Source organism: Peromyscus eremicus, chromosome 10, assembly GCF_949786415.1.
Source record: "Peromyscus eremicus chromosome 10, PerEre_H2_v1, whole genome shotgun sequence".
In the NCBI taxonomy this organism is placed as follows: domain Eukaryota; kingdom Metazoa; phylum Chordata; class Mammalia; order Rodentia; family Cricetidae; genus Peromyscus; species Peromyscus eremicus.
This window is the reverse complement of record NC_081426.1, coordinates 78,564,709-78,591,140: the sequence shown is the minus strand read 5'-3', so window position 1 is coordinate 78,591,140 and position 26,432 is coordinate 78,564,709. Positions and strand designations below refer to the sequence as shown.

The window sequence follows — 26,432 nt, the reverse complement described above, 5'->3', positions numbered from 1 at the left end:
GTGGAGAAATTTATTTATTCAGCATCTTCAGAAATCTACAACAAGGCACATCATGTTGAGCAACGTTTTGCTGTGGTCTCTTCAGATAAGTCTCCTAGGGATCAGTCTTGGTGGGAACGTTCTCATCTGGCCAATGGAAGGCAGTCACTGGCTAAATATTAAGATAATAATAGACGAACTCATAAGAAAAGAGCACAATGTTACTGTCCTTGTGGCTTCCGGTGCACTTTTCATCACACCGTCGATGAGCCCATCTCTGACATTTGAAATATATCCAGTGCCCTTTGGCAAGGAAAGAGTAGAAAATCTGATCAAGGATTTTGTTTTGACATGGCTGGAAAACAGGCCATCTCCTTCAACTATCTGGAAGTTCTACAACGAGATGGCCAAAGTCATTCAGGAGTTCCACACCGTGTCCAGAGGGCTCTGTGATGGCGTTCTTAAAAATGAAAAGCTGATGGCAAAGCTGGAGAAAGGAAAGTTTGAAGTTCTGCTATCAGACCCAGTATTTCCTTGTGGTGATATTGTAGCTTTAAAACTGGGAATTCCATTCATCTATTCCTTGCGCTTCTCTCCCGCTTCTACAGTGGAAAAGCACTGTGGAAAGGTTCCATTCCCTCCTTCCTATGTTCCTGCAATTCTGTCAGAGCTCACAGACCAGATGTCTTTCACTGACCGAGTAAGAAACTTCATCTCCTACCGAATGCAGGACTACATGTTTGAAACTCTGTGGAAGTCATGGGATTCCTATTACAGCAAAGCTTTAGGTATGTGGCCATTTTTGTTTTACCATTTGAATATAAACAAGGCTTCATTTGGTAAATTCTTCTTTAATTGTGTAAATATATAATTTTAAGTCTATATCATAGTATTGTCACATGCAAGAAGGAAGGAGTATTTTAAATAAACATAGTTTGTAAAACTATGGGGACTGATTTACTACTAATTTTATGGACTTAATGTTTTGACCATTATATGAATAAAGTTTTTGACAAATAATTTGATTGCTAAATAAGACTAAAGCTTATTTAGAACTTACATGAGAATAAATTTTGCCTTGAAATTTCAGATTTGTGTAGATACATCTGGAAGAAATTACATTTTTTATAAGCCTTGTGTTGTATAGATCATCATCTATAAACATTTTCTTACATACATATAGTCTCCTACAAGTGTTTAATGAAGACTTAATAAAGGTCAAAAGACATTTTCACTCTTTATTTGTTGTATTTGTACATAGCTAACTTAAGTAAAAACACAAAATGAAATACCTATTTATTTTACTTGAATTCCTTAAACGCAAAATAATTTTTTGTGAGTATTTACAACATATGATGTTATAAAACATGTATATTGATAGCATCATTGTGTCTATAGTTAGTCTAAAACTCAAATAGCCTTTGCCCCGTTCTCATTTTTTTCTGAGATTTGTTATTTATTCTTCACTAAGTATGGATTTCCTAATATTCACCAGGCACCGGCTTAGATAAGAAATTGCCATATGAATGATATAAAGCTGTAGGCATTATGTTTATGAAGAAAAGCATCTATTAATTATGCAGGACAATTACAGAGATAGGGTAGAGGAGATAGGCTTTGCTTGAATGATCAGAAGTGAGTGATATTATGAGAAATCTTTAGATTTTATCAGGAAACCAACAGACAGCAAATATTAGTCTCCCTGAAAAACAATCGTTGGACTGGAAATTGTGCCTAAGTTGGGAACCAAAACTAGTTTAACATATTTTGGGTATCATGTGTGATGTACTAGCAGTGTAGTTTAATATGAGAGGTGAGAGATATGAGAAAAGACGGCAGTGATGTCAGCATTGTTAATTCAATGTGTACGCGTGTATGTCCGTGTGTGTGTGTGTGTGTGTGCGCGCGCGCATGCGCGCGCGCACGTGTGGTAGCATATGTACACATGTTTGACCGTGGGTGCTTGTTCATGCCAGATGTTAAGAGGAAGATGTTGGGTTTGCTTCTCTGTCACTCTCTGTTTTATTCCTTTCAGATGGCATCTGTCACTGAATGAACACTTTCTCTAAACAGCAAGCCCCAGCAACTCTTGAATTTCACGCAGTTCTGTGGTTACAGTCACATGTGGTCATAGTCATAGTTGTTTTCAAAGTGAGTGCTGGAGTCTGAACTCACCTCCCCATGCTTCTCCACCAAATGCTTTTACCTACTGAACCACCTCTCCAGATCCTTGATATATATTTTAATAAGTCTCTTGTAAGATATACTAAGTATTTCAGCTTGAATTGTATAGAAGGATTAGTTTTGACAAAAAATAATGTTGTACTGAAATGGCTGGACATGCAGTGGAGGTTTTTAAGCCTTTATTATTTCCTTACTCCAGGAAATGTACAGTAAGAGCATGTGTTGGGAAGGTGGATTAAAAATGGGGGAAAATCATGTGCAAAGAAGGTACATAATAACACAGTTAATCAGTTTATTGACACAGAGTAGGAGCCTACAGTTGTGTGGACACAAAACAGTAATACTGTCTCTTTTCATTCACATTTCATTTGTCTTATTTCTAACAGGAATGTTTTAAATAAGTAACAAAATTCATGAGTATGTAGAGTTACATTATAAATTGATAGATACTACATACCCAATTTGTATTAGCTTTTTAGACATAGTTACTTAAAGCTGATGGACTCTGTGAAGACAGATAAAAGATGTAAGATTAAAATTGTTTTAATATTTGTGATTTCAGTAAGTTATAAATGACATGGTTAACTGAGGTAGTGATTATAAAAGAAATAAATTTGGTAGTGTGAATAATATATTTCATTTTGTATATGTGCTACTTTGTGGAAGATCTGGTAGGGTCCAATACCTAATGAGTTAAATAGAATGGTTTTTCAGAAACAAGGCAATGGATTGATTACAAATTGGAATGCCATCCATATGAAAACAATATTTGTTTTCATACACTCTTTTTTCCATGCTTCCTGCTTTCCCATCACATTCAGGTTGCTTGCTGTTTTTCTGTTTTCTTACTTATCATATTTCTGGATTTTCCAAGAAACAAATGGTTTAAAATCAAGCAATGGGTTTACGTGGTGAAAAGATGTTTGAAGGTACCTATAATACTTTCAAGATGCATAGTGATGACTATGCATTTTATAGGGTGGTAGATGCTATCAGTATTGTTTTTGTTGTCCTGATACAATATACCAGATGGAACTCTTTTCAGCGAGAATGAGATGAGGAATGATTCTCACATTTGATGAGCTATGTGTCTTGTTGCTAAGTTCTAAAGTTCATTATCTCTTTTGGAATATCAAATTTTGAGTCTGTGCTTTCACTTTTCTTCATTAATAGGGCTGGTGAGATTCAAATTTAGTTCAAATCAGTGGACATCATTATGCACAGTGGAGAAATTACAATGTCTGCCAGGACTTGTATGATCTAGCTCTACTTATTAGCTAATGAATGAAAATATTAAATGACATCAAACAGCCTTCAAAAATGATAAACCAATGGTTCACAAGAATTTCAAAAAGAAAACTACAGGTTTCTTTGTAATAATACCTTGAACCCTGATTTCTTCCAAATATCCAATCTAAAGTAATTATAAATTTATACCTATTAATCAGAATAAATATTCACGAATGAGTTTTGGATACAAGTGGAAGGTACTGAAGTTAGATGAATGTGACTAAAATCTGGAGTGTCACTTTTAACTTTTTATTCTGTGTTAACTACAGTTATCAACTTCTCTGACTGTGTTAACCTTTATTCCATGATTTACAAACTGATGATCTATTTCAGCATGTTAATGACAATTTAGTCCTTCTGCTCATCAGTAAAAAACAAAGATAGAGCTGATGACTCTATTGGAAGCTATGAAGCTTCAAATCAGAGGACCACATTCAACAGTCAAATAAGTTCTTTAAAAAGATGGAGAGGCGAAGAAAAGGAGAGATTTCATGGAAAAATGAAGCTCTACAGTTGGTCAAATATCTTTTATGTAGTAAACAAGGTACTGAATGTGTGCAGCATCTCATCTAATACAAGAGAAGAATGTCCTAGGAGCATCTCTGGGTCTTTCTGGATTGTGTCTTCTTTATATCATCACTCCCATTGTCAAAAAGCAGCCCTCGACTTTGCAATTATAATTCTCATGATGACTATGCTACTTATCATACCTGTGAGATTATTTGTCATTTAACTTTTCCCAGGATGGAGTTTCAGAACCATCCCCAGGATGGAGTTTCAGAATCACAAAGCCCATTGTTCTTTGCTTTTAAGTTAGTGCTGATTATAGAATCACACTATTCTAGATTCAAGGCAGCAGAGACTCATCTTACTTAACAATTTGTTCATAAGAAAATAATGAGGGTTTATGCAGATGTTCTTACATGTTATCTAGATATACAGCATCATGTTACTAATTGAATTATCCTCTTCTGACTCAGAATGCCTATATAAATTTGTTTTTTGCCGAGGCATAGTAGTCTGATGACCTGAGGGATATGAACACTCCTTTTTAAAAGATCAGGTAAGAATAAAAAATACTGACATGCTGGAGGAAATAACTCATTGTAGTGCAATATATCATTGATGTAGAACAGTAACAAGAATGATGGGGGCAACGAGTTTGGATTTCCTTCCACAGGGTCATGTGAATTTATCATCTGCTTCCCATCTCCCTGTTCTAATGTAAGTTTTTGTAATGGCTCCAAAGATATTCAGGTCTCAAATTGTCACAGCTGAGAAAATAAGTAAGCCTAATTTCCCAGAGATTATTTATCTGTGGGAGAATGTAATGAGAACCACAGAGTGGGTTTTTAATCTCGGATAATTACCAGGAATTGGATCTTACAATGTCAAAATTACACATTTTTCCAAGTCATGACTATTGTGTTAAAACTCATGAATATGTAGTAATAGTAGCTAGAAATGATTGACTTCACTAGTTCCAAGTGCTGTAGTACAAGTTTCATATATATTTTGTCACATATATTTTTAACTAACTTATTCCATATCATACAAGGAAAATTATTATTACAGATGAAGGTATTGAAGTTTCAAAATATCAGGCAGGTTGAAGTAAAATTATATGCTAAATGCTTAAAGAGATAGTGTTCAAATTAAAGTCTCCCATGTTTTCTTACTTTTAGACTTTTGTTCTAATTTGTTTTTGATAACTTATTCACTATTACTGCATCTATATCACCCCCACCTCTACTGTACTTTTCAACTCCTCCTGACTTCCCCCTCTCCTTCCCAGTCATGATCTTTGTCAATTATTATTGTTACATGTATATGCACATATATGTGTTTAAAGATGTATAAGGTTGACTGAGTCCATTTAACACTGCTTATATGTGTGTATATCCAGAGCTCTTTACATAGGATTTGCAAACCAAGGTAGGGGCTCCTCACTGAAGAAAACTAGTTCTCTCTCTCTCCTGGGAGCTGTTAGCCCTTTGTAGCTCTTCATCTAAGCATGGGACCATATTGAATTTTCCCTGCCTGTATTGGCATATCAACTGATGTCATTATTCTGTTCTTGTTAGGCAACCATATCGTTAAGATCTCATGGGTGCATTTTCCCCATTGTGTCTAGGGGACAATGTCTATCAGCAGGTGTCCTGGATCCCCTGTTCTTACAACCTTCCCAACCCCTCTTCTTTGATTTTCACTGAGGCTTAGCTGTAGAGTATATTACAGTTGTATCAGATGAGGTTGGACTATCTCAACATAATAAACCCATGGACAACATCATCCTAAATGGAGAACAACACAAAACAATACCCACTAAAATCAGTGTAGATAAAGGCCTGTCCACTATCCCTGCTTCATTTCAATGTTGTGCTTGAAGCTCTAGCTAGAGCAATAAGACAAAGATAGGAAACTAAAGGACTATGAATAGGAAAACAAGCTAAGTTGTCCCTATTTACAGTTGATATTGTAAGAGATCCCCAAAATTCCACCAGGAAACATAAAAATGATCAATAGTTTCATCATAAAAAAGTAAGTAGCCTTATAAAAATAAATAGCCTTATATAATATGTAGTATATACCAATAACAAGCATGCTGAGAAAGAAATCATGGAAAACTACCATTCATAGTAGCTTCAAAAATAGATCAAAGAAACTTGACTTAGGAGCTGAAAGAACTCAGAAATGAAAGCTGTGAGTATCTGAAGGAAGAGACTGAGGAAGACACAAGAAGATGAAAAGATTCTCCATGCTCATGGATCAGTAGAATTAATGTTGTGAAAAAGACCATGCTACCAAGAGCAATTTACAGGTTCAATGCAATCCTAATCAAAATCCCCATGACATTCTTCTTAGAAATAGAAAAAAAAAAACTAAACTAAACTAAAGGAAACTAAACACTCCTATGAAATCACAAAAGACCCCGAATGGCTAAAAGAATCCTAAACAAAAGAACCATACTGAGGGATTACTATACCAGACTCGAGAACTTTTTCTTCCCATTTAAATTTAAGATACAAATTAATCAGTTATTTAACATAGCTTTATTTGAACATTCTTAGATATTTTCCTTTCTTTTTTTAAAAATTGAAATTCTGTCTTTTGCCTATTCTTAATTTGCTGCATGAACTTTAATTACCTGTGTTGTTAATATGTCATTACTATTCCTTACGGAATAGCTCTCTGTGGCTCTCTGATGTCTGAGATCTGTTGTCTGGGATATTTTTTCTAGCTCTAAGAGAAGTCTGTAAACAGTCTCTAGCTGAAAATGAGAAAAAGGGTCTGCACATTTCAAATATGATTGTTTAAACTTAAAACAGGGAAATTTTATATTTATTTTTATAATATTTTCTAAAACACCACCATTTTTTTAATATTTTAAAGAGAAAATAATATAAATATTGCATAACAGTGGAATATATAAATTCTAATATGTGTTGTTATAAGTTTTATGCTCTGACCACTACAAAACAAGCAGGAATTTGAAGGAGCATCTTTTATATATTTAGGATACCATAATATATAATTATATAATATAGTATTACATATGAAAATTAACTGAGAAATTTGAAATAGGAGCAAACTATTTTAATTAAATGCTGTATTCAGATGTTTATTTGAACCAGGCACTCATTATTCATGTAGACTAAATGATTAATGTAAAATAAAGTATTAGAAATTAATAAGTAATTTTATCTAGCCAAGTGTCACTTTCATTATTAAATTATTAAATCAGACAGATTTTTATATGAGTTCTTTTTTTCCATTTATGGAAATTTAACTCCATAAGATAATACCTAAAACATCTGCAAATAAAATGCACTTGTGTGTTTTGAATTTGCAATTATGAAATATTTTGGTAGCATATGAAACTAGGGAACAAAATACATCAGATACTTAAAGCAATGCTCATGACAATAAACTCTTTACCACCAACTATGATTTTTAAACAGAAATACATGCATCTGCTCTTAACTAAATGCATCATTTCTTTATCACAGAGTAATAAAGGTATTTTATTGTCCAGAAAGGATCCTTTAAATTAAACAACTGTGGTGGCACACGCCTTTAATCCCAGCACTCGGGAGGCAGAGACAGGTGGATCTCTGTGAGTTCGAGGCCAGCCTGGTCTACAAAACGAGTTCCAGGAAAAGCGCAAAGCTACACAGAGAAACCCTGTCTCAAAAAACCAAAAAAAAAAAAAAAAAAAAAAAAAAAAAAGTAAACAACTGACTGAAAATTTCCTATTTTAAACTCCCAAGTAATTTAGTGGTGCTGCCACTGACATTCTTTATGGCCATCAACATGAGATATTTCATACTATCCTCTGGCTTCTGTGCTTCATAACTGAATTGGCTGCAAAGTACTACAGCAATCTCCAAATTGAAGCTCTCTCCTCAGAAATTAAAAAAATGACAATTCTGACAGCACACCTTTCTCAAGTTTCTCTTTCTCCCTCTTTTTGCTCCTTTAGTTACTGAAGGACTTAGAACTTCAGGATTCAAGAGTAACTGATTGTGAAGTAAAGCTGCTTAATGTCCGTTCTTTAACTCTGTTTTTTATCCTCCTGATTATCTTATTTGTTCTCATGGCTCTGTTTAATGGCATCATGGTGATTCTAACATTCCCACACTATGTAATTGCCTTTGCTTTCTTCAGATTCACTCAGAATTTCAAGAGGTACCTCTAAACCCTTGTTCACCCATGTGAGAAGCTAGATCACTAGTTCAATCATCAGACTCTTTAATCTGCTAACTTTGGGGAAATTTATAGAACTATTAAAATATTATGTCATTGATCTGAGGGAAGCAGTCTTCGTGGTAGCTGTGCAGAGATTGCTAACTTACAAAGCAATCTAACAAATTAGTTCATCAGTTGTCTTTCATTTACACTCAAGAAAGGTGAGGCTGAGAGAATCCAGACAATTCTCCAGCATCTCAAACCTTCAAAGGATAGAATGTTTTTGGTTGGGGCTTACTGTACTCCTGGCTTCCTCTTGTTTAGTCTCCTATATAGATCATGTAAAACAGACCCTATTTTAACAGCCTTCAAGGAACTTTGTTTTGAATCGTTTTAAATGATGCCTTGTGCAGGAAAAAGAGAATTGCCTGTAACAAGGAGGTGGGATGCAATGATAAATTATCAGAGAAAAAGGGCATCCTCTACACAATGTTTACTAATGTACTCCACCACCCAATCGATCTAAAACTTCTAAAAGTAGTTGTTGGAGGAAATATCCAGTAAATGGAAAATTTTCAGTTTTCTTCCTAAATGTGAATAATAATGCTGATTCAGCAGTGAGTCAAATAAAGTTATGAATAGACTCCAAGTTGGGTAAATTTGTCATATTAGTTTTAGGACTCAATTACAGTTCTCAATGAATAAAGGACATACAATGTTGGAGGGTCTAATAAGACAACATATACAGAAATGACTTATAAGTGGATCTATCATCACAGAACACACAGACACATATTTCATAGCTTCTTTTCATTACACTTTGACTAGATTTCTTTTCTACCCACAATATAATCATGTTGATGCATATTCAGTTCTGTTATGTAAGTTCCTTCTTAACTTATATAACAATTAGCCTATGAATGGGTGTAACTAGACTATCATATTCAATATTATTTTACCTGAATTCTACCTAAATACATTGAATTTTTCTTTTTATCTTAAAAGAATCACAGTAGACAGTTTTCCACAGTGGATTCCACCATGATTAAGAAGTTTTCCCAGTTGCTTGTTTTTTATTTGTCTCTGACTGAAATTGTCCTCAGTGGGAATGTGCTAATTTGGCCTACAGACGGCAGCCATTGGTTAAATATTAAAATTCTTCTGGAAGAGTTGATTCAAAGAAATCACAGTGTGACTGTACTGGCTTCATCAGAAACTCTATTTATCAACTCCAGTCCTGATGCCTTTGTGCATTTTGAAGAGATTCCGGTTTCCTACACGAAAAGCAACATAGATGAATTAATTGAGCATATGATAGCCCTGTGGCTAGACCACAGGCCGACACCTCTCACCATGTGGACTTTCTACAAAGAGCTAGGAAAGCTCCATGAGACTTTCTATCAAATTAATATTGAGATCTGTGATGGTGTATTAAACAATCCCACACTAATGGCAAAACTTCAGGACCACGACTTCAATGTGTTAATAGCCGACCCAGTAACAATCTGTGGAGACCTGGTGGCTCTGAAACTGGGAATTCCGTTTGTGTATACATTGCGCTTTTCTCCAGCCTTTACAGTGGAAAGACACTGTGGGAAAATCCCCGCACCGACCTCTTACGTACCTGCAGCCTTGTCAGAGCTCACTGACCAGATGTCCTTCGGTGAAAGGGTTAAGAACACCATATCTTATTCTCTGCAAGACTATATATTTCAGTCCTACTGGGGAAGATGGAATTCATACTATAGCAGAGTTCTAGGTGAGTCTCGACATCCTCCTGTTGATGACCCCGGGTGCCTTCATTCTTACCCATTGAGCTAAAGTTATCCACTCCGATGGATGAGCCACAAAGGAGTGAATGTACTTGATCTATCTCCACAAGTTCTTAATTACTGTTTTTGTTTAAGAAAATTCTTCAAAAAATGTTGTGGTTGTATTAATTTGTTTGAAGTTATCATTCACTTGAAAGAAAAATGTTCTTATTTAGCCGGTAGCTTTACAATGTTTAAAGAAAAGCTTCAAGAATCAATAAAATCCCCTTACTAAGGTAAATTATGACAGAAGCATACAAACAAAATGGAAAATATTGTGATAATACATAATCCTCTGTTCTTCAGCTTTTCTTTATCTTCAAAAAAAATAATTAGGAAACATAAAAGGGTATCCTTGGAAAACCCACATTTATAGCCTAGCCTGCTGTCCCCTATTTATCCTAGATATCTCAGGAGGGCTACCCATCTCTCATCATGATGCTTCTGCATCTCTTGTGTATCTAAAGCCTTTTGGCTTTAAGTTTTCCTTATGTGAATCAATAAAATAAAATAATGTCAACTGAGAATCTCACTTCTGGATGGTTGTTTATATTACTGCTCTTTCTGATCCTCATGAGACTTCCTCCCATATATTTTTTTTCCTTCCTGAATGGCTTTCCTCCAGATATGTTAGTACTCCGGGGGATTAATTAGTTCACAGATTAACACTGAATGCTGCCAATGGCATTTGCTTTCAGAAGTTAGGTGCAATACATTCTCCTCTTACATGCTTTTCACTCCTTTCTGCCCTATCTATCCTTTTCTTTTTTCCCCCTTTATTTCTTGTTTTCTTTATGTAAAAAAATATTTACTATTTACTGAACATAAAATAGGTGCTCAATAATTCTGTACATATAAGAAATATGATAAGTTTAAAATTTACATTCTGAGTTAAGAATATATTATATATAATATCATATATAACTATAACATATATTTATATAGGTTTAATATATATTAACCTGTGATATGTGCTATGTAGTAGAAAAAGAAAAGAACTGCTTTGGAGTGAAACTGAAATTGAAATTGTACTTATATAGAAGGATCGTGGTGGGTATCAAAAGTAAGAGTGACATCCAAGGATGCTGAACGCTTTTACCTGTGTCCTAAGTATTTCAGGCTTAAAAGTCATTATTGGCCACAGGATGCTACAAGTCCTGAAATAATGAAATTCTATTTGACTTTAACTCTTCCTGTGACAGCTAACATCATTTATGTTTTGCTTTTTTGTGTTGGATGTTCTTTAACCAAATTTCCACAGTAATCTTTTTACCTTCTTCATAAAATCTCATAGACGAAAGATATTCTACATGTCATGCATTTAAGGAAAAATATAAAAACTAATTAAAAATTTCCCATGATCTTCGAATGTCTGGTAACTAGAAACTGGTAAGTTAAAATGGTTCATTTTTATATTCTGTGTAATGTAATTTAGAATTCTTTTGGAGGTATTTTAATTTATGCCTCAAAATCACTTCATTAGATTTTTTTTCATTTTTAAGTTTTAGGTATGTGTGTGTGTGTCTGTGTATGGGTATATGGAAATGTGTGTGTGTGTGTATGTGTGTGTGTGTGTGTGTGTGTTCCCGTGTAGGCTAGAGGGGTAGTGTGCTCCTGGGTTCGGAGTTACATGTGACTGTGAGCTACCTGGCATAGATACTGGTAACTGAACTTGGGTGTTCTGAAAGAACTTTATACAATATCAAATGCCAAGCCATCTCTCAAGTTCCTCATGAGGATATATACCTAAAAATTAATAAATATCTGCAAAACAAGGTGTAACACCATAGCTCAGTAGGTAAAATATTTGCCTTGCAAGCATAAAAACTTGAGTTCAATACCCAGAACATATATTTAAAACAAAACAAACAACAATGATGACAAATAAACAAAACCAGCAAGACATGGTTGTACATACTTGCAATATCAGCTCCCTGGAGGGTTGCTGGTCACCGAGCATACTCCACTGGGCAAGTTACTCAGAGATTCCCAGCTCAACAACAACAACAAAGAGTAAATAGCAGCTGAGAAATGGCACCCGAGGTTGACGTCATGTGTACAGACACAGACAGACACAGGCAGAGGCAGTATATGATCTCATATGTACATACAGAGGTGCATGCAGAAGCAATGGTGACCTCATATGTAAATACACAGAGATGCCTGCAGAGGCAGAGGATGACTGCAAGGAAAAGCACCTTTTGGATGTGGCAGGGCACCTACACACATGAGCTCACTCCAATTGCAGCAATATGGACAAAACCTATGCAAGCCAAAGCTGTACCAAATCTGAGTTGGTGACAGGTGCTGGTCATGAAACCCCAACCATAACTCTGCAGCTGTTAGCAATGGTTGTCTGGTAGGAAAGGGAGAGAGTTTCTCTGACAGTGTAGTAACTCTACAAGCTCCAATGGAAGAGCATACATTTAAGAATATTAAGACAGCACAAATTTATCTTGAAGGATTTAAAACAAAACAGAACAAAAAGTCAGGTGAGTATGGATGAGGGTCATTCTGCAAAGAGTTGGGTAAGGGGTGAAAATGATCAAGCCAAGTTGTACAAAACTCTCAAAGAACAAACACACGGGGTATGAGGAGGTTCACAGCGGAGCCCAAGAAGGTTAACTGTGAGTATTTATACCTTTGGATGTAGTAAACTGGTAAGTTCTGGTCTTCCTTGAATAACTAGATGTTTTATTGACAAACATTATGGGGTTAGTTGAAAATAATTTAAAACTTATTGGTTTCTAAAACTCTATTGCCCTGTGTAGTAAGACTTATGTTAAAAAGACCAAAACTGCAAAGTATGTGGCCTCTGGTATGTCTAAGTCCTTCCTCTTAAAGTAAGCCATAACAGTAGTATAATGCCCATGAAAGCCTTTGTAAATAAAAATTTCCCAACTTCTTACTTTACAGGATGACTTACAAATCCTACCATTTGAGAAATTGTTTGCTAAATACTTAAGACCATTGTTTTCCTCATGTTACCAAACTTCCTTTTTCAATTTTTGTGCGTGTACCTGTGCCATGGTGTGCAGGTGGAGGTTGTTAAGCAACTGTTTGGGTCGGGTATTAGTTTTCTCCCCCTGCCCAGTGAGTCCTGGGGATTGAATTCACGTCTGTAACCTTGGTGGCAAGTGCCTTTTACCCACTGAACAATCTCACTAAACTTCTCTGAACATGAAATGTTTTAAATAGTACAATGTCCAAAACTGGAAATTGCAATGACTTCTCTTAGCAATTATGTAGTTTTTACAGTGTCAGAAATACCCGGTGTGAATAAACTGATATTGAAAGAAGATAAGTTCATTATTTCATATTATTATTCTGAACATAAGAGATTTCATAAAGTGTTCATTTCCTACAGAATTTCCTTTATAATGTTACCCTTCTATTCTTTAGGGGGAAAGTAGAGTAGAAAAGCTGGACTGTGATTAGAAACGACACACGTGTTTTAAGGGGACAGAGATGAACACAAGCACTCATCCAAGTGAACTATATATGAATATAGGCAAAAGCCTATATTCCATATCAGCAGGACTGTAAATCTTGTGAGTGAAGTGGCTAATTACTGTTATACATCTAACAGCCAATGGAACAGGAGTATCAGGAATATGACAATCATTATCATTCATTTCCAGTAGTGCATGTAGCAATTGTTCTTCATTTTGCTTACTTTTGCTCCTTACCTTCCAGAATGACTGCTCTCTCACCTTTACATGCATTTCAGTCATGATGCTACTGTGTTTTGATGTAGCCAGAAGCTCCTTACCCCAAAATCTGTGTGGCTTCCCAAAGTCAGATTTAAGCCTCCTAAAGTGAGCTAACTAAACTGATTCACTTCATATATTACTTAGCCAAATGAATTTTGTCATGGCAACAGATTACAAAGCAAAGCATAAGTTTAATAAATAAAGGTTTTTACTTTTGGCAAGAAATCAATTCATCCCTTAAATCTTATTATCAAAATATTTATCTTGTCCTTCAGTCACACCTTTAAATTCTTTGTGCATTGTCTGCATTTTCTGGGACTGGTAATTAGTTTATTCACTGTTAACTAACCATTAGACATATTTATTACCTTAAAAATACTTCTACAAATGAAAATAATCACAATGGGGCTGATGAGATTGCTTAGTCCATGATGGGCTAGCTTTACAAGCATGATTGATACTGATCCTCAGAATCCACATGAAAATATAGGACACCATAGCACACACTTCTAATACCGGAGCTCTAGAGAAGAGACAGTTGGATCCATGGAGCAAGGTAGAACTCAAAAGCAATTTAAATGTCTATTGGTAAATCATAGGCAAAGAAAATTATGGTTTATGTCTCAGATAAAATATCCATCATATTTAAAAGGGAAATTCTGTTATTGTAATTCATCCAGTGAAATTGGAGCTTGTTATAGTTTGTGTAACAGGCTTCACACAGAAGGACAATATTATAAAATACCATGTATGGTTAAATACAAAGTAGTCGAGATTACAGAGGAATAATGAGAAGTAATGATTTCTGGGAGCTAAACACAGATAGGAATTGCAAGGTATTGGGTAAAAGTACAAAGGTCCAATTATGAAAGTGAGTGAGTCCTTGAGATGTACATACTACAGTGTAGTAGTCAATTGTAGTGTACTGTACACCATTACATTTTGCTAAGCACACATATCTTAAGGCTTCCTTTCATATAGAAAATGGTAATATGATAAAATTCACAAAACAGTAATAAAGGCAAGAGGAAACTTTCAGAAGTAGTGAATATATTCTGACTTAGATTACTATGATGATTGCATGGCTTCAAGCCCATCAAACTGAATATGCATAGGAATCCTTTTGCACATTTTCACAATAAATAATTGTATTTTAATGTATTTTAACCATTATGAGATATAATAGTAGTGCTTGATATACTTTCTTTATGCCTAGTAGCATTGTTTATGAAGTTATATTTTATATGAAGCGCTCCTTCTAATCTCAAGTTGATTTCAGTGAGATACAGATATTTCATATTTTTCAACAATACTGGTTTTATTTATTCAATTTGGGTAGATGTTTATGTCCATAAGTGGTTATAGGCTTTGAGTATGTAGAATATTAAGTATTTTAGGCTTACCTCTCCTTTTGTAGCTAAAGTTCTATACCTGTTAGAGATGTTTCTTTCTTTTCAGCCGGGTAAAAAAACAATCAGATTCATTATTTATAACTCTGTCAGAAAAAAAATGTATACAAGAAAGCACATTTGTGTAGTACTTTCTTTGTGAAAGATTTTGATCATTGCTTCAATGTTCATAAATTTTATAATAAATGTACTCTAGTCATCAAATGTGTATTTTACAAGTCTATTTGTTCACTAGGATTGAAGGAGTTAATATGTATCACTTTGTAGTGATAGAAGTTTCTCACTATTGAAGAAAATATTTAGACATGAGGAGAGGATAGGCATATTTATGTGTGCACTCAACCATTGCCTTGTCCTGCAAAGATTGCCTGAAAGCCATAAGAAACGAAAACGCCCACTATGAATAATTGACTTTTAGAGTCTATCTCCTAATAAAGTGAACCCCTGGTGTACAAAGAAATATTCATTTTAAGGCTTAAGCTCTGAAAGTAGAAGGTGAGTCTAAAACATCTTCTGGAATTTAGCAATGAGGGGAACAAGATGAAATAAAGGAGAAACCAATGTGAAAAAAGAAAAATTTAATTATCAACTTAAGTAATTATAATAATTGAATAGAATGCAAAATGAGGTAAATTAATAAATAGGCACTAATAATTGAATAAACAAGCTTCTACTAAATTTCAATTAATAAATATAATAGCAATAACAAAAATTAAATTTATTCTTATTTATTTGATGTGAAACTGTATTACCAGCATTTAATATTAGCCAATTCATATTTAATATCAACCAATAGGCCTATATATTTAAATGGTCTAATTTCATGAGCAAAGGGTCTATAGATGCTATACAGAGATAACAACTGACAGATTTCTCTCCTTTTATGTGCTTTTATAATTATGGAAGTTACTGTTTGACTTGCTTCATATTTAAATTATCACTTCAATTGAATAAACACTCAACCTCTGCAGAGCAGGGTGAGGAGACACAATGGTTATTTCTCAGAAATGGACCCCGACAATTTCTCTGCTGTGGCTTGGCTGTGGCTCGGCTGTGGCTCTGCCATGCCGATCACGGTTTCTGTGACAAGGTCCTGGAGTACACCTAGGATGTAAGCCGTAGGCTCAACCTTAAAGCCCCTTCTCAAGGAGCTCATGGAGAGAAGGTAATGGTGACAGTTCTGACTTCAGAATATCTTCCCAGATCACAACACATCAGATGTTCTGCACTGAACTGCAAAAGAACCCCTGTGCCCTGTGAGAGCAAGACCACTGAGAATTCGCTATATAAGCTTATAGAACTAGCTGTGAGTGCGATGCCAACACTGCCACATTGGCAAGCAGGAGGGCAAAGGCAACGTATCACTCTTTTAGCAACTGGGAAGTATGAAGTTCTCACCAGACTGCTTTGTGATACCGAAAAATGTAATAGATGTTATCAAAATATATAAAAGCCACAAGTGAACGTCAGTTTTATAGAAAATGCTTTTTTATCACAATGTTTTAATTTTTTATTTTGTCAACTTGGTATATTGTAAGTACTGATTTTTACATGGTGAACTGTAAACGGAGGCTTTTCTCTGTCCTGCAGTTGCTTCTAAATAATCATACAGAGGCTTATATTAATTATAAATGTTTAGCCATTGGCTTAGGCTTATTATTAACTAGCTCTTACATTTAAATTAATCCATATTTCTTATCTATGCTTTGCCATGTGGTTATTGGCTTGTTACCTCATTTTCTATATGTCTTGCTTCCTGGTCACCTGACTGGCATCTCCCTGACTCTGCACTTCCTCTTCCCAGAATTCTTCTAGTCTGGTTTTTACACTCAATCTCTTCCTGCCCAACTATGGGTCAGTCAGCTTTATCATTAACAATGAGCATAAGCCACAGCAGTAAATTATTTTTTATATATCTGGATAGGATCAACTTAGCATAGCTTATGACTTTTAGAAATTTATTTTTCTTATTTTTTGTGAAGAATGTATTATTATATCATTTCCACACTTCCCCCTTTCCCGTAAATCCTTCCATATGTGCCTTTCTAATCTCTTTCAAAATCATGGTCTATTTTTCATTAATTATAACATACATCTATGTATATGTTTGTGCCTATTATATTCCTAAATATGTAAATACAACCTGCACAGCCTGTGTAATGTTATTGAATATGTTTTCAGGGATGACAGCTTGGTAGTGAATAACCCATTGTTGCGCCCCTCCTTGGAAAAGACTATTTCTACTACTTTCAGCATTACCAATAGTCCTTTGTGTAGGCTTGAGGCCTCCAGGTCTCTCCCCTGTCCACTTTGGAATGTCTATTGTTGTCCTTGTCCAGCTCACATCTGAGCACTCTTGTTGGTGAGATGTATGGTGCAGAAGCTGACATTACTAGGAATTGCAATTTCACCGCAAACTCCCCAATCCCTTGGTTCTTACAATCTTTCTGACTCAGTACATTAAAAGTATAAATTAAGAAATTATTTGGCAACAAGTGTAAATATTTGTTCAAATTTTCTTTGCTTTCCAGGAGCTTCATATTTGTAACTGTGAATCACGGCTTTGGGTATATGTGTGCATGTGTATGACATCATGTGTTGGTGTGTGTGGAGCTAGCGAGCATCTGCTGGCTTCTCTTATTCCTCTACCTTAATTATTATGATAAGGTCTCGCTGAGCTTCCATCCCAATTTGGCTAGTCTGACTATCAAATGAGTTCCAGGTACTCATTTCTCTCTACATCCCCAGAACTGAGATTACAGGCATGGACTTCTAACAGCTTTTTTATAGACTGCTCAGAATTCAAGCTCAGGGATTCTTGCTACAGGGCAAATATGTTACCAACTGTGTCATCTCCAAGATCCATGTATGGCTGCTTTAACAGAGAATTCACTAACTATTGTAATTTTTTTTAAATCTATGTATATAAAATTCACCTACTCAACTTTTTGTAAAGGCTGGAAGAAAACACATTACATAAAAGGGGCAAGGAATATAAACACTTGGGAGGGGATGATGTGAGATGTTTTTTTTTTTTGGTTTTTGTTTTTTTTTTTTTTTTTTTTTTTTTTTTTGGTTTTTCGAGACAGGTTTTCTCCATGTAGCTTTGCGCCTTTCCTGGAACTCACTTGGTAGCCCAGGGTGGCCTCGAACTCACAGAGATCCACCTGGCTCTGCCTCCCGAGTGCTGGGATTAAAGGCGTGCGCCACCATCGCCTGGCAATATGAGATGGTTTTAATGCACTGCCTAGAAACTCAAAGCTCGGTGTTCTTGATTACTGATTCTTTGCTACCTAACTATGTCATTAGGCTATGTGAATTCATATATGTCTCAAAACAACACTAAATCATGACCATTAAAAATGATATCTACCCTTCCTGCACAGATCAATGGGTTTATGTAAAAAGATTTTCATTGAGTGTCTCCTTTCTCATTTGCAGCTCACATTTTCTTCATATAGAATTGGCTAGTATTAGTGTTTTAACACAGTCACCATCTCTAAATAGCTCTTGAAAGTAGTATTTAGTATTTTCCTAGTTCCATTATTTTTTTCCTTAATGGTAAGTGTAAAGAGAGATATTGGAGGGAGGGGGTGGGTTGGAGGGGAAGCTGGAAGGGCAGAGCAGGAGGAGGGATGAGAGGGAGATCTGTGGTTGGTATGTGAAATGAATAAAAAAATTCTTAATAAAGAAAAAAAAAGATATTGGTCATCCCTATATTTGTATCTCCCATCTCAAAGCATATTGTATTAAGAGAGAATTAATCAGGGCTTTCTGACTGAGAAAATAATGACAAATCATTTGCAGAATGGAATCTTCTAACGTAATGCTGAAACCCAGAATGCAACACTGTGTATAATAGAAATTTGTTCCTAGCTAGAGACTGGAGAACAATTGAAAGGTGGCAAGTAGTTTACAGGATATAAATAATCTATCTTCTTCCACTTATTAGAGAAAAGAAATCATTGTGGAATTCATCAGTAGTTGAACCTGCACTTAAATTTTTATTGCATTATTGTTAGGAGATGGTACTTGCCTATTATCTTTCTTTCACTATCCCTCTCTTTTTTAGACTCTCCTCTTTTTTAAAATATAGCCATGATAAGCATCCTAGGCAACCAACAGTTTATAAGAAAATGTATGTGACCTTTTTACTTGGCAAACCTGAGTACTAATTTCCTCCATGCAATATTCTGTGTACTCTCCAGGACGACCCACAACATTATGTGAGACTATGGGAAAAGCTGAGATTTGGCTGATGCGAACATATTGGGATTTTGAATTTCCTCGTCCATATTTACCAAATTTTGAGTTTGTGGGAGGACTGCACTGCAAACCTGCCAAGCCTTTACCGAAGGTAGGTCTATGAAGGATAAGATCAACAATAGTTGATTTTTTCCTTCAAAGTTAACAGCCTTAACAACAGAAGTGTATTGCTGAGTAACTCTACTCTGACAGAAGAGTGAACTGCTCTTGTCACAGTTGATCTTCTTGAACTACAATAGATGATTTGGATTTGAGAATTGAAGCTGAAGAATGGGTCTAGGAGAGAGGTGAGGGGGTGAGCTGAGAGGAGTGAAGAGAGGGGAAACTGGTAGTGATGATTGTATGAGAGAAGAATCTACTTTCAATAAAAATTTTAAAAAGAAACTAAACAAAAAAAGAGAGAATAAAAGGTGTACTTAAAATGTCTGTGTTTCTATAGTGTGGATACTGCAATGGGCATGGAAAAGTCTAACTATGGATGGATCACCAGGGGGACTTCTGAAGTCTTCCTTGTGTGCCAGACAGAGCTGTGAATGGGGACACTTTCCCCAACTGTTTGATAGAGAAAGATGCCTTCATGAGAAGTCCCGATGAATTCTCTAGGATGCGATGAGTAAGAGGAGGCACATGTGGAGGGTCTGCAGAATCAGGCAGGGCTCTCAGACTTTAATGCGGTGTGTTAATAGACCTGGTGGTGACCTGTACTGTCATAGTAATGACAGGTATGAAAATGCCAGGAACTGATGATGATGAGGATGATGATGATGATGATGATGATGGTTTTAATATAATCTCATTAAGGAGATAAAGGGATATTTTAGACAATTTTTAAAGAGTATTTGGTTTGATCAACAAAGAGCATTTGATGCAGATTGACACTCATCTACATCAGGTAAAAATAATAAAATGTATAGACAGATTCAAATATAATAGTTATATGATTATTACATATAACTAAACAAAAAATTATTACATTTTTGTAATAATTAAACAAAAAGATTATTACATTTTTGTGTTTATCAGGCATGATAATAATTCTAAAAACCTGGTTCCCTGGCTTCAATTATGTTCATCCAAGTCAATAAATGTTTCATTTTTATTTCAGTTAAACTTTGTGAATTGCATGTCAATTTAAAAAGAGAGGTATTATCCCTATTTTCTGCTCTGTTCTATGGTGACTTAATGTCACATTTGTTCTTGTATATACTTTATGCATTTTTCAGAAACAGATTTCCTCATACAGTTACTATCTGGTTTTACATGGTGGGACAGACATAAAAATTTCTATGACCCATAGTTCCATGTTTAATACCTAGAAGTGTAAGTGAACAAAATTTCACCTAATGATTCTACACATTTTTCAATACAATGTTATGCTTGCAGGAAATGGAAGAATTTGTCCAGAGCTCAGGGGAACATGGTGTTGTGGTGTTTTCTCTGGGGTCAATGGTCAAAAATCTGACAGAAGAAAAGGCCTGTCTCATTGCCTCGGCGCTTGCCCAGATTCCTCAGAAGGTCAGTAGAATCCCTGATCCTGGAGACCAGCGCTGCTTCAGATCGACCATAAAGTGCAACCAGTAGTGGTATTTGCAGATAGAAGCTGAAACCCATCATCCAATAAACACAACCAATGCCAGCTTTCAACAATTAGTGATAGAACATATAAATGATGTTTTTAGACATATTTGTTCATTTGCCGTATTATCCAGTTACTGTGAAAAATAAAGACTTCTATAGTCATTTTCTACATATAGGATAGAGAAAAAACATTAGGTCACTTCTAAAATCATTAAGCCTATATTGACTGCCACTGAGTTTTTGAAATTTTATTTACTAGTATGCTTTTGAAAAGAAAGAGAGTATATACCCTTTAGAAAGAAATCATGTGGCTCAGCCTGGTAGGAGGCGACTGGTCCTGCCTGGACTGACTTTACCAAGTTGAACTCAATCCTCAGGGGAGTCTTTGACATGGAGAAGATGGGAATGGGGGTTGGGCTAGGGAGAAGGCGGGTGGTGGTGGTGGTGGGGGGAGGGAGGGGGGAAGGGGGGAGAACAAGGGAATCCGTGGCTGATATGTAAAATTAAATTAAATTATAAAATAAAATAAAATAAAAGTCAGGTGACAATAGAAAAAAAGAAAGAAATCATGTTAAAAACTATACTCCAACTTTCTGAATCTCATTAAGATGATATGAAAATATAGGTACTTTATAAGTAAAAAATAGTCTATTATTCTTTCTAATTCAAATATTCTACAATTGTAAAAACACAATTCAAATATTATTTTAAAAATATAATTTTTTTTCATAATTTATGGCACTCAGTTAACCTTAGCATTTATCATTATAATTCTTCAACTCAAGTCTCTATTCATTTCTATTCCATGGAGTAATCTGTACTGGTTAGAGTTCATATGATTGTATAAAGGTAATATGCTGGTAGGCATCTTAAATTTGTGGCTTTCATGTCCACATTTGTTTCTTTCAGTCTTTCTCATTTAGAAAATAAAAACTTGTTCCAATACTTCAAACGTAAGTTTCTAAAAAGTGACTTGTAGGCAAGCCCTATCTAGTTCTCCTTCAAAAAAATAAAAAAGTGGAAGAATGATATAGGTATTGAGATAGACATGAAATTATAAGAAAGAAAGATAAAAGAGAAGAAGAGATGGAGGAAAATAAGAAAAGGAGAAGGTAGAAAGTATGAAGGGAAAAGGAAGGAGAGATGATGGTTTAAAAAAACAGAACAAACAAAAAAAAACAAATAAACAAACACTGGCCTCCAAAGTAGAAGCTAAAGTCAATAACACTGGGAAGCACCTCATCCAAGAGATGACAGCTTGTGCCATCAGATCACATGGAATGAGTAAATATACTGTGCATATGTGTTTGCTTTAATAATTTGCACCCATATTCTGATTTACTAAAACATCCCTATTTGTGCTCTAGTTTATTCCTGATGGTATTTTCAGTAATAAATATCAAAGTACTAACCTATGTTTAACTGGCCAGTAGTATAAGCATTAGTTGTTCACTGTCTACTCTAACTCAGTGTCTGTAGATGTTCATATCATAGCCCCCTTCTCAAACATCACCTAAAGTATGTACACCATTGGTTCCCAATAACTCATTGCCTTAGCACAGGCTCACCACATGTTTTTACCTGTGAAATCACAGTGCTGTCTTCCACAGGTTTTGTGGAGATACAAAGGAAAGATACCAGCCACACTAGGATCCAATACTCGGCTGTTTGATTGGATTCCTCAGAATGATCTTCTTGGTAAGACTCTGAGGCCAGAAAAATATCTATAGTTGAGAAACAAGTTAAGCAATTGCTTAGCATCAAGTCAGTTGACAACATCAGATAATTTTACATTTTTATATATTACTCCAAGTTTTTCTGTGGTGGCAGTACTGGGTTTCGACTCTAGGACAGCATGCGTGCAAAGAAAGTACAAAGCATACAAAGCAAATACACACACACAGTGCAGCCTTTCACCTCCAGGTTTAAGGTAGATATAAATCGTACAGATCCCTGGTGTCCCTGTGCACAAAAGAACATCTTAAGAATCTCATCAGTCTTGACGTTTCCATCAAATGTCATACATTTCCACCTCACTAATACCTTCCCAGACAATGAAAAAGAGTTAATTTCCCCTTTCTCTGGGAGCAACATTTCCTGGAGTAGCAATGTCTCAGATGCTCAACATTTTTAGAAAATGTTGCCTTATACTGTAGCCGTTTGTCCCTTCTATTTCTGGATTTCTGCCAACTAATTAGCCTGAAATCTATATTCACTCCTTCCTTTGTCTCTCAAACAGGACATCCCAAAACCAGAGCTTTCATCACTCATGGTGGAACAAATGGAATCTATGAGGCCATTTACCACGGGATCCCCATGGTGGGAGTCCCCATGTTCGCTGATCAGCCGGACAACATCGCTCACATGAAGGCCAAGGGAGCAGCTGTGGAGGTGAACATGAACACAATGACAAGTGAAGATTTGCTCAGCGCTGTGAGAACAGTCATCAATGACCCATTGTAAGTGTTGAACCTTGTAAAGCCCTGTCCAACATGATTAGGCTGTTCATCATTTTGGAATATTTCTACAATTTCATACTTTTGAATTTGGTTTAGTCTCAATAACCAGAGACAAATGAAAACACTGCTTGTTTCTTTTGCAACTACTGAGGTTATATCCCAAAAATTAAAAATAAATCTGCGTTAAATATGTAGTCAGTATGTCTTCCAAATATAATATTATTAGCATGCATTCTCATGTAGTTTTTATTTTATGGACTTATAAATAAGAAGTTGAGCATTATAAACCATTCAGTACAGACAAAATGGAAGTGATAATGTGTTCAACAGTAATCATGCATAAATAACTATTAACATGCTGTTTCCAAGCATTAACATTAACACTTACTTCTGTGTATTTTGTAATTGCCTAAACATTTATAATGTTTATAACATTTATAAACTCTTGATTCAGGAACTGAGTTATGGGTTAGTATGAGCTTTCGTCTTTCATAAGTGTTGACCTTGCCGTCTATTCAACTACACAATTACCAAGATTTTAATTGCCGATAGCTTTATTCATTTTATCAAATGTTAGAGTAGGAAAGTCTATGATTCTCTTCAGCTCAACTGCACAGAATGTTCACTAGATTTTATGCTAGCTCTTAAAACCAATTATACAAGAAAATAGAATCACAACTTCTGTCAGAAAACTCCACCTAAATACTAAAATACATGTCATTTGAAACAATATCACACAAACTCCAAGCCTTACTACTGCTGATATTACCTGAGATCCCAAGGATGTGCTATTTGCATTCCAGTCTCTAATTTCACAAAACAAAACTCTCATGTAAATGAGAGTGATTTTAATTATTTAGAATATTTAACAGTTTAACATTGTTGCTATATACAATGTGAAATGGTATGTAAATATGGCCATTAACTATCCTGTCTCATTTATAATAAAATTACAGGGTTTTTTTGGTAATCATAAAAATGTTTTCAATCAAACATATGCAATGTTTAACCTTAAAGTCTCTGCTGAAAATCTTAAAATCATTTACCTAAAATCCACTGGAATGAACATGTAAACTACTATATTTAACTGACTATAGATCTATACAATTGAACACAAGTAGATGTTTTTAATATAATATTTTTATTCTTTCAAAATTATATATATATATATATATATATATATATATATATATATATATCATATCCATCTCCTACTCCTTCCACTTCCCAGATTTGCTCCTTCACACTTCTTGTCTAATTTTTTTAATAAGCCATTGAGTTCAATTTGTGCTGTGCACATACCCATGGGTTTGGGTTTATCCACTGGAGCATTCTTAAATCACAAGGAGCCAAACTTTTAAAGAAAACTGACTCTCCCTTCCCTATCAGCCAGCACCTGCCCCGAGCTCCTCCATTACTGTGCACAAAGAAGAACATATGTGAATAAGCCCCCACACACACACACACAGTGGCTTTTGAGCTCCCAACTCCACTCACTTTTACCTAGTACTAGTACTAAGGATGTCTTTGAAGCAACAGGATACCTCTTCCCAAACCACATTCCTTTCCTCATCTCCATGAACATAGTCTGGAACTTTACCCTGTGATCAAACCTAAGTGAAATTCATTAATTCTCCACTAGTTATTGAGAAACTACAAGAGAAATCATGCTTCCCAGATACTTAGCTCTCTACTTGATGTTTGTTTTCGTTTGTTTTGTTTGTTGTTTTGAGATAGTGTCAGACCTTATATTCTTGACTGGCCTGCCTGGCCCTGGAAACTGTTTGAGAAAAGGTTAAAATTGTTAGCAAAGGCTCTTGTGATTAAAAAAAAATCTATTAGTTAAACATGTGTCTCATAATTACTTTAAAAAAAACACAAAAACAAAATAAATGTCCATTTGTGCATTTTTTTTAAGTTATAAAGAGAATGCCATGAGACTATCAAGAATCCACCATGATCAGCCAGTGAAGCCCCTGGACAGAGCCGTCTTCTGGATTGAGTTTGTCATGCGCCACAAAGGAGCCAAGCACCTTCGTGTGGCAGCACATGACCTCACCTGGTTCCAGTACCACTCTCTGGATGTGATTGGGTTCCTGCTGGCTTGTGTGGCATCTGCTGTATTCTTGCTTGCAAAATCTTGTTTGTTTGTATTTCAAAAGTTTGCTATGACAGGAAAGAAGAAAAAAAGAGACTAGATCAAGGAAAAGACAACAAAGATCTCTGGGTTTGGTGAAGAACCAAATGGAGTAGTCCTAGTACTTAGAGGCAGGCACATGGAGCTGCCAATCACCCATTATCATCCCATTTTCAAACATCACATCTCTATCCTAATCTGCAGCTAAATTCTAGGGTGCAACATAATCACATTCTCCTGAAAGTGCCTCATCATTCCTTTGCTATTTCAATGACAGTTCTAGCATTTTCTTATCTTCCTGGCTCAGGGGCACTGTTGATTTAAATATGTTCTTGGGGACTGGAGAGATGGCTCAGTAATTAAGACCGTTAGCTGTTCTTCCAGAGGTCCTGAGTTCAATTCCCAGCACCCTCAGGGTGGCTCACAACTGTCAGTAATGAGATCTGGCACACATGCAGACCGAATGTCATTGAAAATATAAACAAGATGATATCTGATAGCATTCTGAATCCTTGAGAAGGTACGCAGGGCATATTGAATATTATTTAAGGGTCACATAACACAGGTCCTCAGGGACCACGCAAATGGAGCACTGACCACAGGGATTAGTGTATTGTGAGGAGATTCATCATTTTCTTTTTAAATAAAAGCCAGCTTTTGTGATTCTCTGATGTCACAGGTACTAGAGGATGAATTTAGAACTGTGACATCACATTATCATATGAAAAGCATATAAAAATTGTTAGTGCCTTTAAATTATGATGGTTTACTTTCCTTAAAATATATATCTGTATGTTCTCCAGTGAAAGGTTCATGTCTCCAAGAAATGAAGGGATGAAATGAGCCATCATTTTTTTCCCCTCCCTTGATAACCATTACCAACAATATCTGAAAGGTTACTTCTGGAAAAAGTTAAA

At 35.5% G+C, this 26,432-nt stretch overlaps 1 protein-coding gene across 2 annotated transcripts; it reads left to right on the top strand.

Annotated features, from left to right (window-relative positions):
* Positions 1 to 26,432, top strand: LOC131920736 (UDP-glucuronosyltransferase 2A1). 2 transcript variants are annotated; one of them, XM_059275180.1, is made up of 7 exons: positions 1 to 767; positions 9,272 to 9,901; positions 19,284 to 19,432; positions 20,725 to 20,856; positions 22,530 to 22,617; positions 23,159 to 23,378; positions 25,297 to 26,432. In XM_059275180.1, exons 1-7 carry the CDS (start codon positions 53 to 55, stop codon positions 25,574 to 25,576), a joined length of 2,214 nt encoding a protein of 737 aa, XP_059131163.1. In that variant the 5' UTR covers positions 1 to 52; the 3' UTR covers positions 25,577 to 26,432. The 2 variants fall into 2 exon arrangements, with proteins under 2 accessions (XP_059131163.1, XP_059131162.1); XM_059275179.1 differs by lacking the exon at positions 9,272 to 9,901.